Source organism: Colletotrichum godetiae (assembly GCF_030913485.1).
Source record: "Colletotrichum godetiae strain CBS 193.32 chromosome Unknown BDP55scaffold_86, whole genome shotgun sequence".
NCBI classification, from domain to species: Eukaryota; Fungi; Ascomycota; class Sordariomycetes; order Glomerellales; family Glomerellaceae; genus Colletotrichum; species Colletotrichum godetiae.
In genome coordinates, this window is record NW_026851334.1 from 92,777 (window position 1) to 116,189 (window position 23,413).

General features: G+C 52.6%; 5 protein-coding genes across 5 annotated transcripts; 2 read left to right on the forward strand and 3 right to left on the reverse strand.

Annotated features, from left to right (window-relative positions):
• Positions 1 to 1,631: 1,631 nt before the first annotated feature.
• BDP55DRAFT_566677 (C4-dicarboxylate transporter/malic acid transporter) lies at positions 1,632 to 2,939 on the forward strand (the record flags this gene model as incomplete). The annotated part of the gene is made up of 2 exons (XM_060570530.1): positions 1,632 to 1,735; positions 1,850 to 2,939. The coding sequence occupies 2 exons, from the start codon at positions 1,632 to 1,634 to the stop codon at positions 2,937 to 2,939; spliced, it is 1,194 nt and encodes a 397-aa protein (XP_060422471.1).
• Positions 2,940 to 5,660: 2,721 nt separating this feature from the next.
• On the reverse strand, positions 5,661 to 7,225 carry BDP55DRAFT_698836 (mannosyltransferase; the record flags this gene model as incomplete). Its single annotated transcript, XM_060577826.1, has 2 exons — positions 5,661 to 6,081; positions 6,336 to 7,225. The coding sequence occupies 2 exons, from the start codon at positions 7,223 to 7,225 to the stop codon at positions 5,661 to 5,663; spliced, it is 1,311 nt and encodes a 436-aa protein (XP_060422472.1).
• Positions 7,226 to 16,416: 9,191 nt separating this feature from the next.
• On the forward strand, positions 16,417 to 18,502 carry BDP55DRAFT_421640 (uncharacterized protein). The gene has a single exon (XM_060567457.1). It carries the CDS (start codon positions 16,541 to 16,543, stop codon positions 18,212 to 18,214), a length of 1,674 nt encoding a protein of 557 aa, XP_060422473.1. The 5' UTR covers positions 16,417 to 16,540; the 3' UTR covers positions 18,215 to 18,502.
• A 1,413-nt stretch (positions 18,503 to 19,915) lies between these two features.
• BDP55DRAFT_566717 (DHH family protein) lies at positions 19,916 to 21,334 on the reverse strand (the record flags this gene model as incomplete). The annotated part of the gene is made up of 2 exons (XM_060570533.1): positions 19,916 to 21,059; positions 21,159 to 21,334. The coding sequence occupies 2 exons, from the start codon at positions 21,332 to 21,334 to the stop codon at positions 19,916 to 19,918; spliced, it is 1,320 nt and encodes a 439-aa protein (XP_060422474.1).
• A 798-nt stretch (positions 21,335 to 22,132) lies between these two features.
• BDP55DRAFT_698839 (endo-1,3-beta-glucanase) lies at positions 22,133 to 23,083 on the reverse strand (the record flags this gene model as incomplete). The annotated part of the gene is made up of 2 exons (XM_060577827.1): positions 22,133 to 22,565; positions 22,623 to 23,083. The coding sequence occupies 2 exons, from the start codon at positions 23,081 to 23,083 to the stop codon at positions 22,133 to 22,135; spliced, it is 894 nt and encodes a 297-aa protein (XP_060422475.1).
• Between the last annotated feature and the right edge of the window lie 330 nt (positions 23,084 to 23,413).

Sequence of the window (23,413 nt, forward strand, 5' to 3'; positions counted from 1 at the left end):
ACAACAGCTTCAAACTGAGGAGCAGCCAAGCACCACTCGCCAACTTCTCGCATGCCAATCCGCTCATTAGTCATGCTTGACTGGACGATATCTGCCCACAGGCGGGCACGGCGGGGAACCGGCCGAATGGTCCCGGCCCGACTAGGCCTGTTCGTCCGCAGGCCACCTCGCGCCACATCTATCCGTACGTACAGTACTCGCTGCTGTGAGCATCATAGATAGACATTGACCAGGTCAATGCGCTTCTTTTCTCTTTCAGCTCGCCGAAGGCGGCACCTGGAAGACGCAATCATCCACTCCAGCTCTGCATGCTCACTTACCACGCTTGAGCTACCAGAAGCAGCCGTGTTTCACTCTCACAGTGACTGATTCCATTCTTGGACCTGAACCTTGTCACATGAATCGGCGGCCACGTTGTGTCTGATCTGCCTGCGTCCAGCAAACCATCGATTCAGGGCCTGGGCAAATCCAATTTCAATCCTCATATGAGACCTAAGAGAAGGCTTTCTTGCATGCGCGTCAAAATCTTGCTGCCTCGTCTTTAGCCTTCAGGGTTCAGGATCTGAGAAGGCACCAACTAACTGTCCGGTCCATTATCGTACCTTGTTCATCAAGTCGCGACAAGTGCCGAGTTCTCCAGATTGAAAGCATTTGACGGCCACTGTGCCCCTGCATGACAATTTCATCTCTGCGAAGACTCGTGGTCAAGGCTGTTCATGCGAGGGACGTTCCAACTCATCTGGTCGTTATTGACGGATAGCCACTTGCTTGATTCACAGCTGCGGACGACCATCCATGGTGGAAGACGAAGAATGGTCGTGAAAAATGGACATCTCTGCTCCCACCAAAGATGAGATGAGACCAGTCCCTCTTCCGACTCTTAATAGTTCAAATTTCGAAGTTGTGATACAGACACGACCATATTGACTTGTTCCTAAGGTTTTCATGTGAGGGCACCTATGCACCCGTCCGCCCAATACACCCAAGACCCGATGGCACGGCGCCACGCCGGCAGTAGCTCGCCGTCTCCGAATCGAACCGTTGCCCGGCCTCAATTCGGCCCTGCCGATCAAGAATTTTCCAGACCGCTGTTCATCCTTACTTGTCTTACGTATGGCTCGCTATTCCCACCGCGCAGCGGCCAGCCAGTTTACATCCCAGGAACAAAAAAGCCCAAAAATACTCAAATCATACGACCGCCCCTTTTCTTATCACTCCAACACCGACTCGCCAGCTTGACCCGCAGCTTGGAACCGCCGCAAAGGTTAGCTGACTCATCTGCTGCAGACTCTAAATTTAATGTTGGACTAAAGTGCAGTGACGTCGATCATCTGAGCGCCAGGAACCTCGAACAAGAAATCGCGTCCAAGTTGCATCAAAGAAACCATCAATCGAATCTCACAACTCATCATCTCATTCAGCAATCTCACTCCGAAACCCTCACAAGACACAGTATTTTCATGTCAAATCCAACACAATGGCCGCTGCAGACGAACCGATAAGTCAGTGCTGTCTTCTCACTCTCAAGCCCAGTCTCACTCACTCACAAATTCGCAGATGTCGTCTCCAAGGCCTCAACCCGGACCAGGGATGAGGGCCAAATCTCAGACGAGCCACCTCAGAATGCTCTCATGGCCACCCTCTCCCGCACAAAGAGCAGGACCAACACCCTCCTCGAAAAAGTCTCTCTGCGCGAACGCATTCACCATTTCACTTTTGCATGGTACACCCTGACGTAAGTCTCATGCCTCGTCCCGTGCCGGCCGGCTTCCCGCTGGCTTCCCGCTGGCTTGCCCGGCCTAGCCCCCCCCCCCCCCCCCCCCTGCATCACACTGACGCCTCCCACCAGCATGTCAACAGGCGGCATCGCCCTCCTCCTCGCCGAGACTCCCCACCGCTTCCGCGGTCTCGACACGATAGGCCTCGTCGTATTCTTTCTCGACATCGTCCTCATCTTCCTCATCACGTTGGCTCTATGCCTCCGCTTCTCCTTCTTCCGAAAGACGCCGGCAAAAGCCATCACGCACCCTTCAGAATCCCTCTTTATCCCGACCTTCTTCCTCTCCATCGCCGCCGCCCTTTCAAACATCCAACACTACGCCGTTCCGAAATGCGGTCCATGGCTCATCGTCACGCTGAGGGTGTGCTTCTGGATCTATCTCGTCGTTACCTTCTTCGCCTCCGTCGGCATGTACCACCTCCTCTTCACCGGCCGCAGAAGACTATCCCTAGATAGCATGACTCCGGCGTGGATTCTACCCATCTTTCCCGTCATGTTGTCAGGTACGCTAGCGGGTTTCATGGCCTCCTCGCAGCCGCCGAACCAAGCCGCTGCTATGCTGGGCGCAGGTCTCGCGGCTCAGGGGCTTGGCTTCCTCGTCTCGACATTCATGTACGCCACGTATCTCTCGAGGCTCATGACTATCGGTCTCCCCGTCCAACGCCCTGGCATGTTCATCGCCGTCGGTCCACCAAGCTTCACTGCCGCGGCCTTGGTGGCCATGGGCTCTAACGTGCCCCGTCTCATCGCGTCCGAAGGGTCCATCATCTCCGACTCCCTCCGCGATGCGGCTTATCTGTACGGCATGGAGAACCCTGGCACCGTCGCATTCGCCGTACGGGCTGTAGCCTTGTTTACCGCCGTCTTCCTGTGGGGCCTCTCGTTCTGGTTCTTCTCTTCCGCTTGTCTCTCTACAATTTTCGGCATGCCGGATCACTCGTTCCACCTCAGCTGGTGGAGTTTCGTCTTCCCCAACGTCGGCTTCACCATTGCCACCATCCGCATAGGCGAGGCCTTCGGCAACGAGGGTTTGCTGTGGTTAGCCACAGTGTTCACCGTCATGCTAGTGGCCGTTTGGCTGTTCGTTGGCTTTTGCTGTGCTCGTGCTGTCATCAGAAGGAAGCTTGTATGGCCAGGCCGGGATGAAGACAGCGACTAAGCGGTGTGATTTACGAAGTTTTCGTTGTCTCTTTACTTTCCCATCCACATTTAATCCTAATGAAGACGATGTGGCAACATTAGAGCCTACTCGTTCTGCTAATGACCTACTCGGACCTACTCTAGACTCTATACCCCTGGTCTTCATCAGCAGGCCCTTCTGTGCTTTTAGATAATCAGTACATAGCTTCTAGAATCAATTAAAAGACTCCCTGTTCACTCTATTGTTTGCCTTTTTGGTGTTGCATATGCTCATAGCCTTTTGTAGCCAGACAATGTGCCCCGTAGTCTATGTGAGGCCCAGGCAATGAAGCCAGTAGCTCAGCTCGAAGACGGCGGCCTTTGATCTTTCGGCTTCCCACACGTATACGTAGACAAATCGGCGTGACGAGCGGAGGAATGAGGGAAACTAAGCCCCAATGGAAAGTCACTCTGAACATCCTTTCACAAATCTATTTGCTTTTTCCGTTTCCAGCCCCAGACATCATCACTTCTCTAGCTTCCATGCCATCAGCCAGGCTAACAGTAGCAGAAATGTAGGGAGCTTCTGCCGAGGGTACCCTCGAGGTTGAAAATGGCCTTGTTATCCCTCTGCCTGTCACTCCAACCGCCGACTTCGCCTACATGATCAGCGACTGCAGCGAAGTAGCGGCAAAGTATAAAGCTGAGGGTTGCTTCATTTGGCGCGGTGAATGGAGCACTCGCAACTCAAAAAAGGCGATTGTCTGCCCTAACATGAAGTAATCAAGACGTGCTGATCAATCCACAGACAGACAAGGCGATCCTCGACACCCTTGAATCCGAGGTGAATCGCGGACATCTGCCCCTGTAGTTCCCCGGGCCGTTCCCCGATCACTTCTGCGTCACTGTCATTGACTACTTCCGCCAGGGTCCTGATGGTCTCGAGTATGAGGTGATCAACGCCGCGGTTAACGCCCCTGACCAGCGTGTGGCCGTTACCATCCGTCTAGTCGTTGGTGACAACGGGAAGGCGTTCTCCATCAGCGGTCACGAGCTCCGCGTCTTTCTTTAACTGACGACCTCGTTGACTTATGACCATCGCCCAAAGACCTCTGCTGCCGCTTGGCTGAACAGTGACAGCGACTATATCCCCAATCGTTCATCGCACGTTTACTGCGATAACGAGACGGTCCCTGGTGATGACTTTGCAATGCGGATTATCAAGTTCGTCACTGGCCAAGCCGACCCCTTCATTAGCGTCGCCTACTGCACTTCTGGCTTGAGATCCACCAACTCTAGGACGTCTTCCGCCGCGATAAAAACATCATGCGCAAGGAACTTCGGTTTGAAGACGACTTCACCCTTGAGCCCGAGAGAATTGCTCGTACCTTGAAAGTACTTCCGTGGGGTTAGCAACAGCCTCCTCAGTAGAGGTCTGATCATTGGTGCAAGTTCTCCTCTTGACGACGCTATTTTCGTCAGTACTACCTGCTTCTTTTAGTTCGTTGATATACTAAGCATTGCTCTTGTAGGAAAAGAATCGCAATACTACAGGAAACCCTCAATGATACGAGTGTGAAAAACAGGACGAGCACTGGAAGGGATTTGATGGGTGGAGAGATCGTGAGGCACGTTCTTGAACACTGGCTTGGAAATTCAAGTCTTTACTCTAGGACGATTGAATGTTGACCATACGAGGTTAAGCGTTACGAATATGGCATCAGGGTCCGGCTGCTGTGGTAGCTTTCTTGACATTCTGAGTCAAATTACTTTTCAGGCTAGCAATAACAACACCACCGACATTTGCTCCGAAGAGAAGTTGGCTCAAGGGTCTTGATCCCTGTCCCAAGAATTTAGGGCTTCGAAGGTGATTCATGAGTGCCACTCGCCTACGTGTTCATCTTCATTCTTGGTAGAACTAAAAAAGACCCATTGAAAGTAATATTTGTCGTGTAAGGCTCGCCTCTTTTGGAGCATCACTGTTACCTGCTGTAACCCAGGCCTTGCTTGATTATCCAGCAGTATGACGAGAACAAGCCAAAATGGTGAGTAGGCTGGAGGATCACATTGTTATAGATCATAGACGGACAAATGGCGCAAGTGCCCTAAGCTTTTTATCCTTTCTACGATAAACTACATATTCAGAACATTTTTAAATGTAAACGGACTTTGTGTTCGTAATCGACAGTTTCATCCAATTCATCCACAGAAACACCACTGTCCAATCATGATTAGGAGTTTGTTATTACTGTATTTCTTCCCTCATACCTGCTATGAGACTAGGATGTGGTGCAAAACCGTGTCGAGCTGTTGCATAGCTACTCATTACTTCAGACACTCGGATGCTGAAGTAGCCACTGATGGTCATCCGACATTAGCCTTCAGTCATGATTTTGGACCCTGAGAGACCCTGTGATAGAAGTTTTCTTGGCATGGAGATGACATGAACTTGACATAGACGTCAACTGACACTTAGAAGTATGACATCACTGTTCATGCTCGAGTCACATTGCTTTGACTACACCTCATGCACAAGGCTTTAGGTTTGCTTGGCTAGTCTGCCGGCAAAAAGACAGGGTCCAGATAAGGGTCCATGAGCTTTCCAGGCTATCCGAAGTGGCCGACACTCTTGGTCATCATCCCATATGCAGTGAATGGCGTTGATATGAAAGGTTCCCATGGGACTCGATGCCATATATGAAAAGTTTATTCAGTATGACGAACTGAGATCCATGCGCCGAAGCGGCAGAACCCGGGTGTCTCAAGCAGGCGGAAGGAAGGACGCAAACAACACACTCTGAATCATGGCGTACATTACCGAAAAGATGACAACTTTGCCGCCAACGTCCCGTCTCTTGCCGTCGGCGCCGTCGTCCAGCAGACAACCGGCAACCCACCAGTACCACACCGCATACCCGGACGCAATCCTGGTGATGATCTGGACATGGTACGTCGTGATCGCCAAGGCGGCAAGCAGGAGTTGGGCAGCGGCCATGGAACCTACCAAAACCGACGTCGTGCCACTCTGCCCTTGGTTCTTCGCCGCCGTCGGACTCCGCGCCAACCCCGAAGGCCTGTTGACGACCTCCCACCCGGACACCATGAGCAGTCCCAGCACCGGCGCGGCAAGAACGAACAGAGGAACGTTCGATAGCGTCCAATACCGGAACAAGCCAACGCCCCTGCGTGCTTTCCAAGATTAGCAAGCGAGAACAGAATCTGAAGGAAACAAGTGACATTCACGATCCCACACATAACCCAGATCCCACCTCAAATCTCCGCAAGTACCGACCCAAGGCACCTGACGGGGCCCGAGGGAGGGACTCAAGGGAGGGGGGTGACTCAACAACAACAAGACCCATGGCTAGTGTAGGGCTGGAAAAAAAATCTTTTCCCAGAACAGAAGAAACGACGGTGAATCACGAAGAGTACATACCAGTAATGTTCCTGTACAAAGGAGTAGATGCTGGGCACGGTCCGCCCACACCATGCGCGCGCCTCGGATGCGCCGGAACAGTATCGCAACCAGGCAAGCGCTTGTGGCACGACGGATCCCGTTGCCACGAGGAGTCCGCCTGTGACAGAAGCCAACAGAGCCGCAATATTTTTCAAGCTCGTAGGGCTGGCCAGCAGTGGGGGAAGGATGATTAGACACTCGACGGCGAAGGGGAGGCCGTTCAAGAGGCCGTTTGACCGAGAGGCCGTCGCGAGACCAAAGATGGCGCCGGCCAGGATCTGAGCTGTGACCCAGGAAAACGAACCCTTGGAAAAGTTCGACGCAGATGCAAGGACGTAGTAGCCGGCGAACGAGAAGAGGGCGCAAAGACTCTCTGCGTAGGGTGCCGAGAGGAATAGGCCAGCCGGAGACAAGATGTGGAGCAGGGCGGACAGGAATGCCAATCGAGGTCGGGGAAAGAGCTTGAGGGTCAACTCGTACAGCATGAGTGTAGCCAAAAGATGGGCTACATGAGCGACCACGATGCTGAAGGCAGCCTCCATTGCGCCGGTCTCATCACCCTCGAAGCCAAGCAGGCGCGCAAGCCGGACCAGGCCGGCGACGACAATTGGCAGACCTGCGTTGAAAGCCCACTCCTGCTCGTACACGTAGCCGCGTCTGGCGGATTGGGTGAAGTAGAGAGCATCCCAGCGCGTCAGGCGGGTGACGAGAGAGATGTCAGACTCATTGCGCTGGAGCATCAAGGTCGTCGAGGTATCGTAAGATGGCGCCACAGCGCTGCCGAGGGCGACAGCCAGCAGGAGGGCCTTCCAGGCGAAGAAAGAGGCTATCAGGGTCTGACGGGGTTGAGAGTCATGGCGGGAAAACATGGTTGTGATGGATGACGTCGGGCAAAGTCGAGTAGAGGTCGAGGAGCGGGAGATGCCGCGATTCCGGGCGCGAGTGAAAGTCCGCGAAGTGCCAAGGCGGCGGGATTCGTAACAACCACAACTTAACAACGGACCAAAAAAGGTGGCAAGAGCTCCGCTGTAACGGAACTCTGAGAGAGAAAACAAAGTTTGACTGCCGCAGTGGTACGGAGTAGTAGTGGTTGTGGGTGAACCCTTGGCTGGCGTTGCCTTTGCCTTGGTGATGCCGTTTGTCACGTTGAGGACTGTAGGCGGGAACTTGAGGTGAGGTTTAACGGAGTGGGAGCTGTGCTTTAGCCGCGCCGGGATGGTCGGGAACAACTGTGGCCAGTTGCAGCCGCTGAGTGACCTCGGTGAGCCGGCTCCATCGATGACTCGGTGTGCGGTGATAACGCACGGGCCACCGAGAAACTTTCTTCTGCTCAGATTTCTCTTTCCTTTGTTCACTCTGTTCAGGATCGCTTCAGCTACACTACAATGGCTACCTACCTAGGTACGGATAGCTAATCCTGGATTCGTTCGAAATAAGGAGCACTTGACCCGAAAACCTAAGAAGACTTGTCCCGCCGAGCCGGAGTTCGGGATCAGTACAATGCGAGCGGGTCTTGATCCGATCTAAACGTTATCGAAGTGGGTGAGACGAGAATTTTCTTCCTCCATTTTTCAGCCCTTTCTGTTTTTCTTTCTTCTCGAAGCGTTCCAAGCGTTCGTCTCCATGGGACGAGCCGTGGATTGTGGATGTCAGTGTCCACCACACTGTCAAGACTTGAAGATAGACAAGGATTCAAAACTCCAGGACCGCCCCGTGTTGGGGGGTTACCTGGGCTTGGGTACTGGGATTGTAATTAGCGGAAACCGGTGGACTGCCCCTCTCGATTCCAGCCTCCTTTGCCCCTCTCCGGTTCAGGGCATTGAAGTACAGGGCTCCAGGGCATTGTTGAAGAGCGGAGAGCCCGCTTGGAAGGTGGAAAGCTCCCTGAAGCAAAGGACCACACCGCTCAGCCCACGGCGCAGTGAGCACGAGTTTGGTGGACTTTGACCGCAACAGGATCAGTGTGCGGTAAAGGCGTGGCGAAGTCTCGGACCAGGTTCCACTGAACAGGGCTCGTCCAGGGCCACCCGTGGACGATGGGGGGAACCTGTTACAAGAGGAGACAGGACTCAGCAGAGCTTCATCCCCTGAATTTGCCGCCCCGTGTTTCTCCTCCCCTGAGTTTCCATTGAGTGCATTCCAGCTTGACGAGAGTAAGATGAAGAGCACCTCGTTCGTAGATGCTCATTGCTCAAAGACAATACACAGCCCAGTCCACTTATGGCGGCGAGATGCGTGCCAAGACCAAGGTGCGCCGCATATCTTGCTGTGCTTGCATGGGCCGGGCCATGGGTTCAAACTTCAAGGGAGGATGAGGCTGGCTGGATATTGACCTGTCTCCTTAATCTGATGTCTAATCTATCAGTTATTCGCCGTTGATGCAGTTGCTTACCGCCATATGCGGACCGAATCTGGTCTCCCAGCCATAGGCATGACCATGCAGCCATCGATCCATCGTGCAGACTGGAGTGACAGGACGAGGTTCTAACAGGAAAAGAAAGACTAGGCCATGAATGCAGGCGCGCAGCCACCATCATTTTGACGACCCCAAAAAGGCGCAAAATTATCCAATGAGCCAAGTCCCGGTAGATCCGCTGCAGTCCAGCCGGCTCGGTATGCGGAAGGGTGGAGGAGCAGCGCGGGCTGGCGGCTGGTCCAGATTCCTCTTTTGTCACTTGACGTCCACCGAGATCCAACCCAGGTCGCGCTTTTGTGGTGGTCTTTCAGATGGATGATGGCGGCTAGAAGCATGTGCAAATGCAAATTAGCAGATACTTTATGGTAGGTACCTTACGCAGGGAAAGGAAAAGGGACAAGATGCATGTGACTGAGAACATCGCTCGTCACATCTGATAGGTGTTAGGCGCATCTGCATCGAGGTAAGGTAGTACGGTATGTACCGGTATCCGTCCGTATTATTAGGAAGGAAGGAAGGAATAGGGCTGCGAGGAGGTGCCTGACAGATTGGACAGTGACATCCATGGTGACAATGCTCATCGTGGGCAGGAACCAAAGGTGGGAAAGAAGGTGCGAAGGTGACATTCCGTCCAGCAAGGCAGGTCGGCCCCGGTTCTTTTCGCATCTCGGCGTCGGAGCGGAAAGCACCACTGTGCCGTTCCTCCACCCTCGCTATCATTCAACTTCCTTGCTTCCTTACTCCCTCGAGCTCGCACGGCTTCTCCGAGCCACGCCTCCACCGACCACCTCAGTTATCACAGGCAGCTAGGTCCTTCCAAATGTCGATATTCATCAGATTACGTGAACGTTAATTGCGAGCCGAAGCCGAATGTCATGTGCCCCTTTACATAAGCCTCCGCAACAGGCAATTCGCAGCCGGAACCGGCCGTGGGCAGCCGGAGCTAGGACTTGGCCTGTCAACCTGCGCTGGGAACTGTGGACTGTGGGAGGATCTCGCAGGCTTGCTATTCTGGCGTTGTTTGCTTTGTTTCACTTGGCCTCCCCTGCTCCCTTCAAGCACAACACTCTTTACGGATACACAGCAGGATGACGAACCCCTCCAACCTTGTCCTCAGCTCCAGCACGCTCAGATGTCTTCGTCTGACCTCCCAGGAGAAGTGCTCAACTCTATTGCGGACGGCCCTGAACGTTGCTGCTGACACGACCAAGAGACATGGCCAGTCTCCGACTCTCCGTTTAAGTTTCGCACCCGAGGGGACCCTTCGCCCTTGAGAAGCTGTCACCAGACTGTCAATCCGCGTCCGTTCGGCAACACTGGCAGCCACCGGATTGGCTGCTGTGCCTAGGCTCCTGATCTTTACTTCCAGGTTGACTTCGTTCGTGCCAGTTCCTGTCAGCGACAACAACGCCTTGCTTACTCCAAGGTACGGAGCCACAAAGTCGAGCAACATCACAGCTTGGATTTTGCAGCCTACAGACACCTTATCAGCGACCGTGACTTTGTGAAACTGATCCCTCTATGACTGGGCGCTGACGCTGTCAAGTGACACCCAAATCATAGCACTGGGGATCATGGCGGTACTTTATGCCTTGTGCTTACAGTGGAGTGCTAAATGTGCCAATACAGTGCACAGTGTCCGCCAAACCGGGTGGTTTTGAACACTACGCTCAAATACCAGCATAACTCTTACATGGACATTAAAAACGGGAAAATACTCTTTTAAAATATAAGAGTAGCATATAGAAGTTATTATACGTAATTAATTCTTAGTATTGTCGAGCTATAAAATCTTTTTATTAATACGTTTTTAGAAATCTTATTTTAGTAGCTTATAGTGCTTAAAGAGTGTAAAATGTACTATTTTATTTAGATTGCTTATGATTTTTCTTAAATACTTATAAAATTCTGCCACACTGCTCAAGCCTCAGAGTGCTGATGCGGGCAGCTCCCACTGCGTGCCACTGCCTCATCGATACACCAGGTCCACTGCTGCTCCCAAATACACATAACCTCTTGGCACTCGACGGAGACAATACGCGAATACGTATCCTGAACCTCACCGCTGTTCCGTATCTTAAACTGTCTTGGAAACGAGTGTCACTATTCGACGATCGATACAGAGGCGTCGACGTTGCATTGCGGCATCTCAGCCAACGATTCAACGAATCAGCCGACGCTGAAGCACCGCCGCCAATCTTGCAGACCCAAATTCGAGACTACCATGCACCTTTGCCATCTCGCAGGTTGCCAAACACCCAAACTAGCAATGGCCCGACGTCTTACCCCTCTTGTCTATCTGAACCTGTTCCGGCTGCTTTCCTTGGTGCAGCATTGGCAAGACAATTCGCGGCAGTAATTACAGTAAGTCAACTCTTTCAATCAGTCGAGACACAATAACCACTATGGAGCACCTAGCAGGTTAGCCCGGCTTTGCCGTCCGGGGGCACTAACAGCCATTCCGCTCAACACGTCATGATCCAAGTGCAGGCACAGCGTGGCTAGCTCCTGTTCAGACGGCCCCAACCAGCTGGGCTCGTTGGGCTCAAAGACAGAATAAGCGCACTTGTTAGCCGTTGCGGACAGTTATTGTTTCTGGGCGACAACACCGAGAAGGTCACGGTTAACTGAAGATGGCGCGAAACAAGCGCTGGAAACGAAACAAACAGGCCTTCCACATGCCATCGAGTAGACATTCTTGCTTCTAAGCAACGACAGTCCGCGCCTGCAACGTGTCACGGCTAGAGCAGCCTCGGCGTGCGTTCAGAGTTCGTCAGGTGCTGTAGGTGCAGTAGGTGCGGACGCCTATCGTGGATTCGTGGGACGGTCTGATCTAAGACTTCCATCGGCTCGAGACGTCTCACGCCGTGACTGCGACCGCGCAGAAAGGCTTACCCTTCGTCTGTGACGGCGCCCGTCTTCCGCAACCCGTCCCTAATTTCTGGGTGGTGTTGTCGACACTACGGTTCCAGGTTGTTCAAACTTCGCCCTGGTGGCCTCGCTAGCTTAGGTATGTCATATCAACATCAGCAAGCTTGGATGCAGGCTCACCATTACCGAGTTACGGCTGCTACTTGTTAGGTGCTCCGGTGGGAGTGCCTCACCTGCCACAATGGACAACTAATCACACTGCGTAGAAGGATTCTTCCTCAGTACGCACTAAGGTACGCCTACCTGCGCATACGGCTTGCGCATTTTGGGATGCCCAGTCCTGTGGCATGTGGGCATCCCCTTTTCTGGGTGAGAAGATGAACCCTAGTACCCTGCCATGTCAGCTTGCAAGGGAGACCCGAGTTAGCCGTCTATCCAATCCGAGTACGAATCCACCACACTTCACCCACGCGAGACTGCAGCCGGCGTGTGTCTGCTCTTAACTGGCCTAGCGCCCGATCGGAGCGGCAAACTGTGCTCCAGTGATCCAGATGGTCAGTCTGGGAGAGAACATCTGACTGACACCAAGAACCTGCCCTCTAGAACCTGGAAGTCGGGGGCTTGGTGGTCTTTCAAAGTGGCCTGACATACGGAGCATCTGCCGCCTTCTTGTTCAACGGAATTCAGAGGAGTCCTGTCCTCTTACTGTGACGGATGAAGGATAAACGGAATTGGAATCGGTGGTGTTTCGTCGCCGCTGCCCGCCGCCTTGCAAATTGAAGGCATCGACGATTTCCAATGTGTTGGTTAACCTGGCTTCCCTGGTCGGGAACTTTGCCAGCACCCACAGTTCATTTTGCTGGACTCGGGATAGCCCTTCCCGCGGCGGGAGGGGAAAAGAAGACGCGCAACTGGTACTGGAGCCAACTGAATATAGCTGCACTACCAAGGTGGTCCCCAGTTGGTGGAACGAGAAACTAGACGAAATGGTTGTAAACACCCTTCCGGGCACCTCCTTCTCGGCAGCCGTGTTTTATGGGGGCGGCAGGCAAAGTTATGTGATGAGACTGAAAGTTCTTTGCGGCGAGCCTCAGAGTTAGATGAGGGGAAGCTCCAAAGGCTGAAGATGTTGAGCAACCACCTCAGGAGGTCCAGCCCTCACCGGCGACGCCCACCAAACACGACGCAAACACAAACACAGTTTGCTGTCTGTCATCATCTGTGCAACACCCAAGAGGATTGTTCTACGGATACAGTACCTATTCCAGCAAAGAGTGTGAGAGGCAAGGCAAGTTTCTAGACAGACGCACAGAAGGACCTGATACGCAAAGAGAGGCTTGGGGCCTTCAGCACTGATCTAGATCTGGCCCCTTCCTTCGTCAGGGAGCTAGCTATGACGGTCCTGCTGGGCAGTGGAAAGCAGTACCTACCCGTACGGATACATTGGGCAAACTGCGAATGGGTTGGAGCCGCGAGGTCAGGACTCTCACCCGTCAGAGACGGTCGGAGAGGGAACCCCGTCCCGTCCGATCTAGCTAGAGTCTCGCAGTTCGCCGACGAGCCGACGCAGAGACGATGTGAAGGCGGCATTCGGTACCTTGTCATCGTCGTGGGGCCTCCTTTTTTTTTTTTTTTTTCCTTTTCAGTTTTTGTTTACTTGTTTGAGGAAGCATGGCTGAATTTGCAGCACAAAACTGCACAGCACATCCCGTGAAAGACTGGGCCAGGTGACGCCATGTCGAAACGGCCGGGCTAGATGAGAAGGTAGACAAAAGCCACCAGGCCAGGCTGGGCCGATCAATATGTTAACGACGCAAATCAAGAGCTACGCGTCGATGAGAGAGAGAGGCAGCTGAACAGGGTGGTTTAGTGTGATGCAGAGGAGAGGAACCAGAGGGAGGGGCCTTTGCGGTTCGCACTACGGCACGGGTTTGGCCATGTCACCGTCGTCACCACGATGGCGGGCAGTCCATTGGTAGCAGTCGTTCGATGAACGGGGCATTGTAGCGCGGGGTTGGCTTGATGGCGACGATAATGGGATTGAGATGGATGAAGCTACGATAGAGCGAAGAAACGTACGGAGTACAATATCCATGATTTCATCTGGTGCGTCTTGGCTTGCTTGGCTCGACTGGGGCTTCTGATGGCCAGTAGAAGTCATAGCAGGACACCTGAGAGGATACTTGAGAGGCGCGAGAGCACGAGTCTGCATCCGAAGGTATGTACGGAGTATGTGTATATCGGAGTCAGCGAGGTTTTGCGAATTACATTCCTGGCCTTCCACGATGCTTCCCCTGAATTTCCGCTTTGAGGGACTCGCCGCCCGGTCGTCTCTTGCAATAGAGGTACGTATCCGTAAGTACAGTCTCAAAAGGGACCGCACGTACGTACTGCCCTCTCCCCAAAGACCCAAGAACTTCAGAGCATTGCTTGGAGCACTGGCAGCACATATGTCAGACTTACCTCACTGACAGTGACAGGCTACGGCTTCCAATTTGCACTTACCTGCACAAGTTCACAACACAGCAGAGACAGCCGGAATTCGCCTCCCAGTGCCCCGTCACCCCCCAGATGGCCTCCACTGCGCTGAGGTAGGTAGCGTGGGAAGTACCTGTATTCGTAAGGCAGGTAGGTACTGAGCAGCACCACTCTTGCCCATAATTTCCTTCGGGTCCTTAAGGTCCCATTCCCCCCCTGGTCGCGTTCCTTCTTGGGCAGGTCATCTTGACATCGTCACTTCCTCCTGAAAATTGAACATAGACCGAAGAAAAGGTACGTACTCGATACATATCTCCGCTACGGCTCTTCCACTTGAAAATACGTACCTCACCTCGTACCTTGCAACTTCCGCCCTCTTCCCCATTCCCGTCCATTCCAAGTTCCCTCTTGAACTTCGTCTGCTCCCGTCGGGTCTCTTCTTTCTCTTTTCTTTCGCACATTTTCTATCTCCGTTTCTCTCTCGGCGCCCAACCTCGCAACTTTCTTTCCTCCGTCACTCCCGTCTCTCTTCTCTTCTCCGACGGCAGGCCGGTTCGCCCTGTTATTGCCCCAGAGGCAACCCACATCCTTTCTCTGCTCTCCTCTTCTCTAACGTCAACCCTCGCACCCGGCAGTGTGTACGTACCCCAACTCTACTGTGAACGGATACCTTACATAGTCCGCCGAACCAAAAACCAAACCAAACGGCGACCATTCCATCTGCAAGTCCAGGTTCCCGCTGCGTCTGCGACCGCGTTTCTTGACAAAGACAGGGACTCCATCTCTTCTGCTTGGAGCTCTCTCCCGTCTGTTCCTCTCGGCCACCACCCACAAAAGACGGCACTCGGACACCCACACCCACTCACCCACAGTAAACACCCACCACTCGGTCAGCACTCTCCCTCCTGCGGTACTCCCCCTCCACAGCGTATCCGACACTCGCTGGACACCTGAGAGAGAAAGCCAAAATAAAGAGCCCTGATATCATCCATTCCGGCTCCGTCCCTCCATCTCTCCCCACCTCGCAAATCGGCTCCAATACACTTCACACCCTCGCCTCGCCTTTGTCAAGTCCCTTCGTTTACCTACCCACGGTAAAGGTACTTCGCATTCCGGCACAAACGAACGGGGTACACACACACCTTACCGTCTTTCCCAACCTGCTCTTCGGATACAATAGCTCGCCTCCCCGAGCTACCCTTCGACACCCTTGCCTTTGACTGCACTACCCTGCTGCTGCATCCGCCTTTTCATCAACTTACATCTATACATCTGGACCCTGGTGGCCATCCCCTTCTCCCTGACCTCCCTCCAACTACACTCTCCTGGGTCTGAGACCCCCTCGCCAAACTGCTCTCGCATATCTTGTCTACCTTTTCGGTCTCCTTGTCGCTCATATAGTGTATACAACATACAAATCTGCTCCACGACTTTTACGAGAAACGAACGATATTTAGCTGCAGTTTTCTCACGACTCGGACTCACTCTTGCGTCGACTTCGAAAAGCCAGCCGGTACGCGGTAAACGAATCCCGACCCGTTCAGCTCAACTCGCCCAGATTGACGAGATATCGATTTCCCTTTCTTCTGCAAGGCGGGGTTCAATCATCACTCCTTCTGAGAATACGCACCTTGGTTCAATCAAGTCTTATTCCCGACATCACACGATCCCATTAGACATCGAACGCTACTTTTCAAGCATCTGGTAAGCCTCTAGCCTTTCTCTTTGCCCTTGTCACCTCAGCTCAGCCCATCCCGCGCCCACGGAGGACACACTGGGGCCATTGACCGCTCACGAGTCAAGCCATTCAAAAGCCTTCTGTTCTGCACCCCCGCCAAATACAGCATAGCTCCCTGAGCCTCATCAGAAAAGGTGTTTCTGGGCTGACGCTAGATGATGTACTTGTAGGCCGCTCATTCCCTCCACAACTTGCTCTGCAGCACCGACATCCCCTTTTTCTCTCTATTCTTTGTTCTGTTGTGTGCCTCACCCAACGCCTCTACCGCAATCATTGAAACTTGTCGTGTCCACCAAAATTGCCAGTCACCGTAGCGATCGATCCCACGTCGAGCACACTTCGAGGCCAGTGTAACACACCTTGCGGTATTAAACCACCTAGAACGGAATCCCCAGGACCCGAGCTGCACTGCACCGTTACCAGCATCAGCATCAGCACCCACCCCTCTTCGACCAGCTGCAAGCGGAGAGCTTGCCCGATTCATACCCCTCGCATAAGACGATCCAACCTTTACCCAGTCGCTTGACTTAACCACACCGGCTATCCTACCTGCATTTCCACCTGGGAATTTACTGGAACACGATCCTCTGCGAAACCGCACGTTGGTTGGAATTGGGAACCTCGCCTTGGTCGCGTCCATGATTCCACCGACGCCGTGTCACTAAGTTTTAGACCAACATCATGTTTCTCCATTCTGGCGCAAGCCTGCATGGGCACGAATACTCCAACAAGGCCGCTGGCAGCGGCAATCAGCCTGCGCGCAGGCATATTCTTTTACGCTCATCATTAGGCGCATCGCCGCTTCAGCGATCGTCATTCTCGACCGACGAGACCGAGCCGCCGACCCAACGTGTCAACCGACGCCTTTCATTACAAGAGCCCGCTGCCGCCGCTCGCCCCGTACGCAGAATTCGCCCGGTTTCAGACTTTGTCCCAAGAAAGGATCTCGTCGTGCGCTTCGAGGAACTACCAACAGTTGTAGGTGAGGAAGTTCACGGCCTTGATGGCGTGAGCGAAGATGAAGGCAGCCTGGTATCAGAGATTAGCGATACCAGCACTGTAATAAGATCCAAAAGATCAAGGCGAGCTGCAAGGCAATGTACCAATTACATGCTAGCCTACCCTCCTCCAAAGCTTCGCACGAAGCAGCGACGCTTCGTCTCCATCCGGCCGCGACTTCTCCTCCAGCTGCAGCAACTCTCGAACGACAAGCGGCCCATGCCCGCTATCGACGTCGTTCCCTCGAGCATGATCGCTGGGACAGTCATCCTTCCCCGCCTCGCACGACGTTTCCCCAAGATGTTCAGAGTCAAGGGACAACTAGGCATGAACGGTCTCATCTTGGCCAAGAGTGAGGACTATGACAACAACGCCGACGACTCCGACTCCGACGACAAGGATCTCGATAAGCGCGACTTGGTGGCCGTCATCTCGCCAGTTTCGTCGCGGAAAGAGGGCGAGCGAAGGGATTCTGGTGAACAGACCGAGATTGTTTTGGCGGATGGTTCAGTGTGGACGGCTACTCAAACCAGCAATGGGTCGTACGACTTCGTCCACATCGATGAAGCTGGCCAAACGACAATTGCAAGATGGGCAAGACGTAGTGCTCGGCCTCTGTCCACGGCAACTTGCACCGCAGCATCGACCCCCGCTCCCTCGGATTACAAGTTCACCTTCAGCATCCTCGATCCTCAGCTTCGTCGACACCCCGTCATGGCAACTTTGACACCGGCTAACCTCGAAATCTTGGATAACTACACTACCGTATCGCAATCATCAGGGCGCTATCCTCCTACGCGCCCTTTCAGCATGGATCTGAGCGGTGACAAGGAAATTCCATCCCCCCCAACGACATCCCTCGGAGTGACACAACGAGCGACCCACCCAGTCGATGAAGCGACCCGAATTCTCATCACTGTGACATCCGTCTGGGTATCACTCCGCCATGGCCAAGGCTGGGCATCTTCGGCAGCGTCTCCGATTCCGGGAACGTCCCGACCCGCGCAGTCTCGCACTGTTAGCGGCAGCAGCTGTCAGAGTCGATCATCAACCTTTCCGGTGTCAGCGACAGAGATGAACAGGATTTCCTCCCCACCTCTAGTACAACAAGAAATTGTAACCCAGCCCACGTCAGTCGTCGCACCCAAGAGGACATTTTCATCTGGAGCCGCCTTCATGCAGCGCCGTCAAACAAAGCTTGGGGGCGAGTCGGTGACTACCGACAACGCGGCCGAGTCTGATGATTTGGGCGCGCTCGAAAAGGTGCCTGAGCCCGCGCCTATGAAGAGAAGTTTCTCCAAAAGAATACGAGATTGGGGCCATCGATTCACTTCAAGAAAGACAGTAACTGCATAAAGACAGGAAGAAATAAAAACAAGGAACACAGGAAATATCAGGAACAGGCGTCAAGGCGCAAATAGGACACAGAGCTGGTTGACATTCAGCGTACATTTTTGTAAATGTCTTATTATCATTAAGCACAGCATACCCGGAGAACGTAATCTGACAACATTCGTTGTGCTGAGGGCACGACGACCAAGAGTTGTGTACATTTATTGGCTCTCTGTTCATGGTGATTGACAATGCTCATGCGAAATGAAGAAAGTGAACCAGTCCCTTCCGCGATTTGGACCTAGGGTGAGTGGCTCACCCAAGTCGTGATACAGTCAATGGAGGGCCAAACGTGTGTAGGGCTGAGTGGGGCATCGCCGGAGTTGGCAGTGGAAAGCGAAAGGTCTCCGGATGCAGTGATACGGCAACTGTGGAGACCGCCCCGGGGGACCAGAACATGAAAGCTGGAAACGTGAAGTGATCCTTGCGGGCGATCCCGATGCGCGATGCGCAGCGTCGCTCATGATCGGCGATGGGATCCACCCCGGAGGTGGCCCGTGTGGGGCCCCTTTAGAATCGGAAGGCGAGCAGAGTTCGGTTCCCAATTGATGGACTACGATAACCTTGTGTTGGATCAAACCAAGGTTTCCTCAACGTCATTCGTGAAATTTGAGTGTGAATGGAAATCGAATGTGAGGTCTGTCCGTGCATAGTATGCTGAGTCTCGGAGCCCTTTACCTTTCCACCTGGACCTCGTTCAAGGCAGTTAGAATTTAGGAGAGCAGTCAACCCCGGAAAGCATACACAAATGGATGAAAATAGAAGGCGAAAGCTGAGATTGAATCGCGAAACATTCATTTCTGTACTTGTCCAAGTAACTTTGTCATCTATTGTATCAGCAAGAATAGTTGTTCAGCTCTCAGGAGCCAAGTAGCGTTCTCGCCGGTACATTCGACGAAGACGGGGTCCGGATGTTGGCCCTTGTCAGAGATCCGAATTTGATTTCGATATAGAGAACCCGACTCACAATATCTGTGATTCAAACCAAGGAGCTCTGTGGAATAATTTACGCGAGTGGCCTGAAGTCATGATTCAGCGACGCACCTTCAACGACCCATCCATTCCGGCATAAAGCCAACGAAGGGCACCTTCAACTCTTCTTGATAATTATACATATTCAAGGTCAATAATAAATCCAACAATATGAAATGCCTTGCAATACAGCTTTCTCGGTGTTGAAACAATGACCAAGACAACCATGGGCGAGTGGAAGCTGAGTTGTATCACGCTGGTTCTTCCAGGGCGGAAAGACCGACTTCAACGTATACCCAGCTTTGACAGATTTCCGAGCAGACCGACTTTGATTCCTATTGAATACGATAGGTCCAGGCAAAGAATGCCGAATAAGTTTAAGATAAACTTGGGCCCTGGCCAGGCAGTGCCCACAACATTGCATCCTACATCGTTTGGGGAGACATGGGCGTCATCCGGGCCACCGCTTGGGCACGTCATCGAATTACACACAAGGTCGACCTCAATGAACTGTGTAATACCTTCTGAGACATACTTTTGCGATCTAAGGAGGGCTTTTACGATAAGACACTCAAGAAGACGGCAATACGGAGTGTAAGGTGGTTGATGGAACAGCCACAAGACAAAAACAACACGAATAATTTCGGTCAGCAGAACCCAAAGACATAACTCTTTCCATCCCATATATGATATCTAATTCTTTCCAAAATAGTTGAACAAAGTATTTGCCTGCCCTGACTTCTGCCCTTTCTTTGGAGATTCTCTCTGAACCTTCTTCCCAATCTCCAACACAGCCATGAGCTCCTCAAACTCAGCCTTGGGCACGATCCCGCCGCTCGCTTCCTTATGCCCCCTCGCGAATGAGTCGCCCAACCGCTCCCTCAAGGTCGAGTCTTCAGCGCGAGAGGCGACATCCTCCAAAACTTCGATAATGTTCACTGGAGGTTCCTTGGCTCGAGCATAGCGTGGGACACGGCACGAGAAGTTCACCATATCAGGCAAGTACCCTTCGTTGGCAACCAACACAACCTCGAGCTTGGACGAAGAGAGATGGCCTGCCCAGCGTGTGGCGATGACGGGATGGACCTGAGCCTTCGAGCTGATGCGAAAGACGGCAATGCGACCATCGGCGGAGAATTTCGGAGGCGTATGGGTGCAACGTTCGACCTCGGCGTTGACCTCTGCTCTAGCAGCGACCAAGAACTTGTTATTCAGCAGCTCCCTTGGCGACTTTGACGCACGGAGAGCTTTCCAAGCTGAGGGAACATCGTACGATGCTGTTCGTCTTGGAGCATTGATGAGTGATACGGCGTCGTTGAGAGCCTTTTTGGTGTACGTTTTGAACGTGGACTTCATGTCGGGAAATGGAGGCTCCCACTTTAATGTGTTTCCTAAATCTCCATGAGTCCCCATGATGCACAGCCAGTCACAAGCTTCTTGCACACCCTCGTGGAGATCTCGACAGATGAGGTATGTGAGTAGAGAGCTTGTCGCGACGGGAGGAAAGTCGCAGGCTGTAACATGCAACACGTCTTTCGGGTGGTCGTTTTTTAATGCGTGATGATGGTCGATGACTATGCCACGATGGGGACCGTCTATGATAGGCGGTGAAGAGCGAGAGCCTTGGTCTAGGATAAAAATGTAGGTAGGCTTGAGAGAAGCCATATCTGACCGGCATGCTTCGTCATGGATGTTATGGCCCTTTGGAGGTAAGTATGCAGTGATGAGAGATGAATTTAGACCGAGAAGAACGAGAGTACGTTCCAAGATGGCCCCGGAGGTGAGGCCGTCTGCGTCTTTGTCTGGGACAATCAAGGTAGGCTTTCCGGCAGAAACACTATTCATGAGTTAGCAACCTAGCATGAGGGGAAATCACCGCTTGCTCCAAACTCTTTAGCAGAAGTGAGTGTTGGAATCATGAAATCCACAATCATACCATTCGTGGATGAAGGCCCTTGCCGCCTGAATCTTCTCCTCTGGCGCTGGCCATACAATTTCGCCATCATAATCTATTACTGAGGGGGTCAAGTGATATTCGGATACTGCCGGCCGTGGTTTCTTAACACTTTTGATTCCGTTGGACAGGTTTGCAGCTGTAGCAGTGCGTTTCATGATGAACAAACTGCGTGGCACAGAGTGACTGCTAGCTGGCCTCATGCGAGTAATATAGGCATAGAATATGGCTTTTAATGGTTGCCTATATCTACCCAAGTGCATGGTTGTGATAAGTCAGTGATTTTGAGCCAGACAAGTGTCGTCAGAAGAAGGCTGCAGTCACGTCCTTGGGTCACAGTGTAAGCTCATCCATGTCGTCATAGAACGGCGCTGTCCCTGGATCGACGCTCGGCCTCAACACAGTGTGCCTGTTATGCTAGTGGACAGCGTCACACTGGCCTGCAACGGTCACTCCCTTCATTGTAGCGAGGCCCGTAAGGAAGAAAATATTGAAAGTACAAGGGCTCGTGCAAGGAAGTCTTTGATTGGACGTATTCGAATGGAATAAAGTGACTGGGGATATCAAGAGTTTGAATAAACTCGACCGTCTAACTACGCCTCAACGCATGTAGCTTTACATGTGGATCGTGGTTTGGAGATGTCTGGAGATTGAAGACCACCATGGCTGTGTATCATTGTTGTACGAAATTGAATGGAACAGCCGACTACCACGTAGATTTTACTATTCGAAATAGACCTCCGCAGCTATCTAACGCAGGAACTCGTTCACCTCGGTCATCGATCCGTCGGGGGCGAGGGAAGTGCCCCAGATGGGCGAGGCTGAAAGCTGACAAGATTCAAATAAGAAGCTAGAGTAATATCTATTGTGGTATCCTGATATCTAAAGTGTAACAAAGAAAACATCGGTACAGAGCCATGAAGAAGATCGCGAACCAGCATATGTATGAATAGCGATCAAGTGTAATACACAGCGACATACTCGACCTCGTATGTCCCGCCCGACAAAGTGGTACTGAGAGGTGTCTTTGAACCGTAAATTGCATTGGGAAAAGATCCACCAATGGCCATGTTCAGCAAAATGAAGTGCGGTTTCTGTACAGTTCCCTTCCACGTAGCGGCCGGCATTTGTGATTGAAGAACTTGGTGGAACTGAACGCCGTCGACATACCAGCGAAGTGCCTCTACAGACTTTGATCTGTCGACTTCTACAGTGAAAGTATGGAAGTTTCCAGCGCAGGACTTTCCAGGACAGGAACGGTACCCGCTGAGGCCAGATGGCTCATTGCAAGCGCCTCCAGGGTTGGTACCGCAATGCAAGACGGCATAAGCGCGGTCAATATTGTTGATGTTTTCCATGATATCGATCTCACCAACTGCCGGCCAGTTCCTAAACAAAATGGGTTAGACTAGAGGTCTAGAGCAGGCTGGGGTCGAAAAAGCCTACCAGTAGTTGCCACGATATTCAGCGCCCAGGGTCCAGAACGCGGGCCAGTAGCCAATACCGGCGTTGCCTCCTAGGTTCGGGATCTTCAGGCTAGCCTGGATCCGCATGATTTTCCCCGGTTGCGCCATAAAATTGGCTCTGCGAGTCTCAATCCTCCCGGAAGTCCATGCGCCTGTGGAAGGGTTCTTGATGGCGGTGATCTGAAGATTGCCGGCGCCATTGACTCGGATATTTTGAGGACTGTTGGAATATGACTGCACTTCCTGGGTGCCCCAATTTGCTGGACCGCCAGGATAACCGGTACCGGTGTCAATGATCCAGTTATTCTGGTCTGGAATCGTGTTGGCCTTGCCGCTGAAATCGTCGTACCATGCCAAGTTGAAGCCGCTGACTTTTGGTATTAGTGCTTGAGATGTTGACAGCAGAGCTAGAAAAGCTGCGGCAGTGCTAATAGGTTTCATCATGATCATGGAAGTAGACAAGTTGTGGCTGAATAGTCGATCAATTTGCCAACGAGGAATTGCGTCTGAAGGCCAGAAGATGATTCAGAGTGCCTCCGGGGGAAACCGAAGCACCTACGCAAGAATTGCAACTGAAAGAGTGTCGAAGAGAGGATGCTGGTGTGGCTCACACCATGCTTCGAAGGGAAGACCAACGTGAGTGTAATATATTTGATGGCGGTGGGGTCAAGACCTGCTCACGAAATGGTCTAGATGTAGCTTCACCAGCTCCTATCGGGATGCAGCACCGGCTCGCTGCGTGCCTATGGGAGATTTGTTGACAGGAGGGTC

Excerpts from the sequence above, each read along its gene's own strand:
- BDP55DRAFT_421640 (XM_060567457.1), top strand. The coding sequence starts at position 16,541 with ATGTTTCTCCATTCTGGCGCAAGCCTGCATGGGCACGAATACTCCAAC.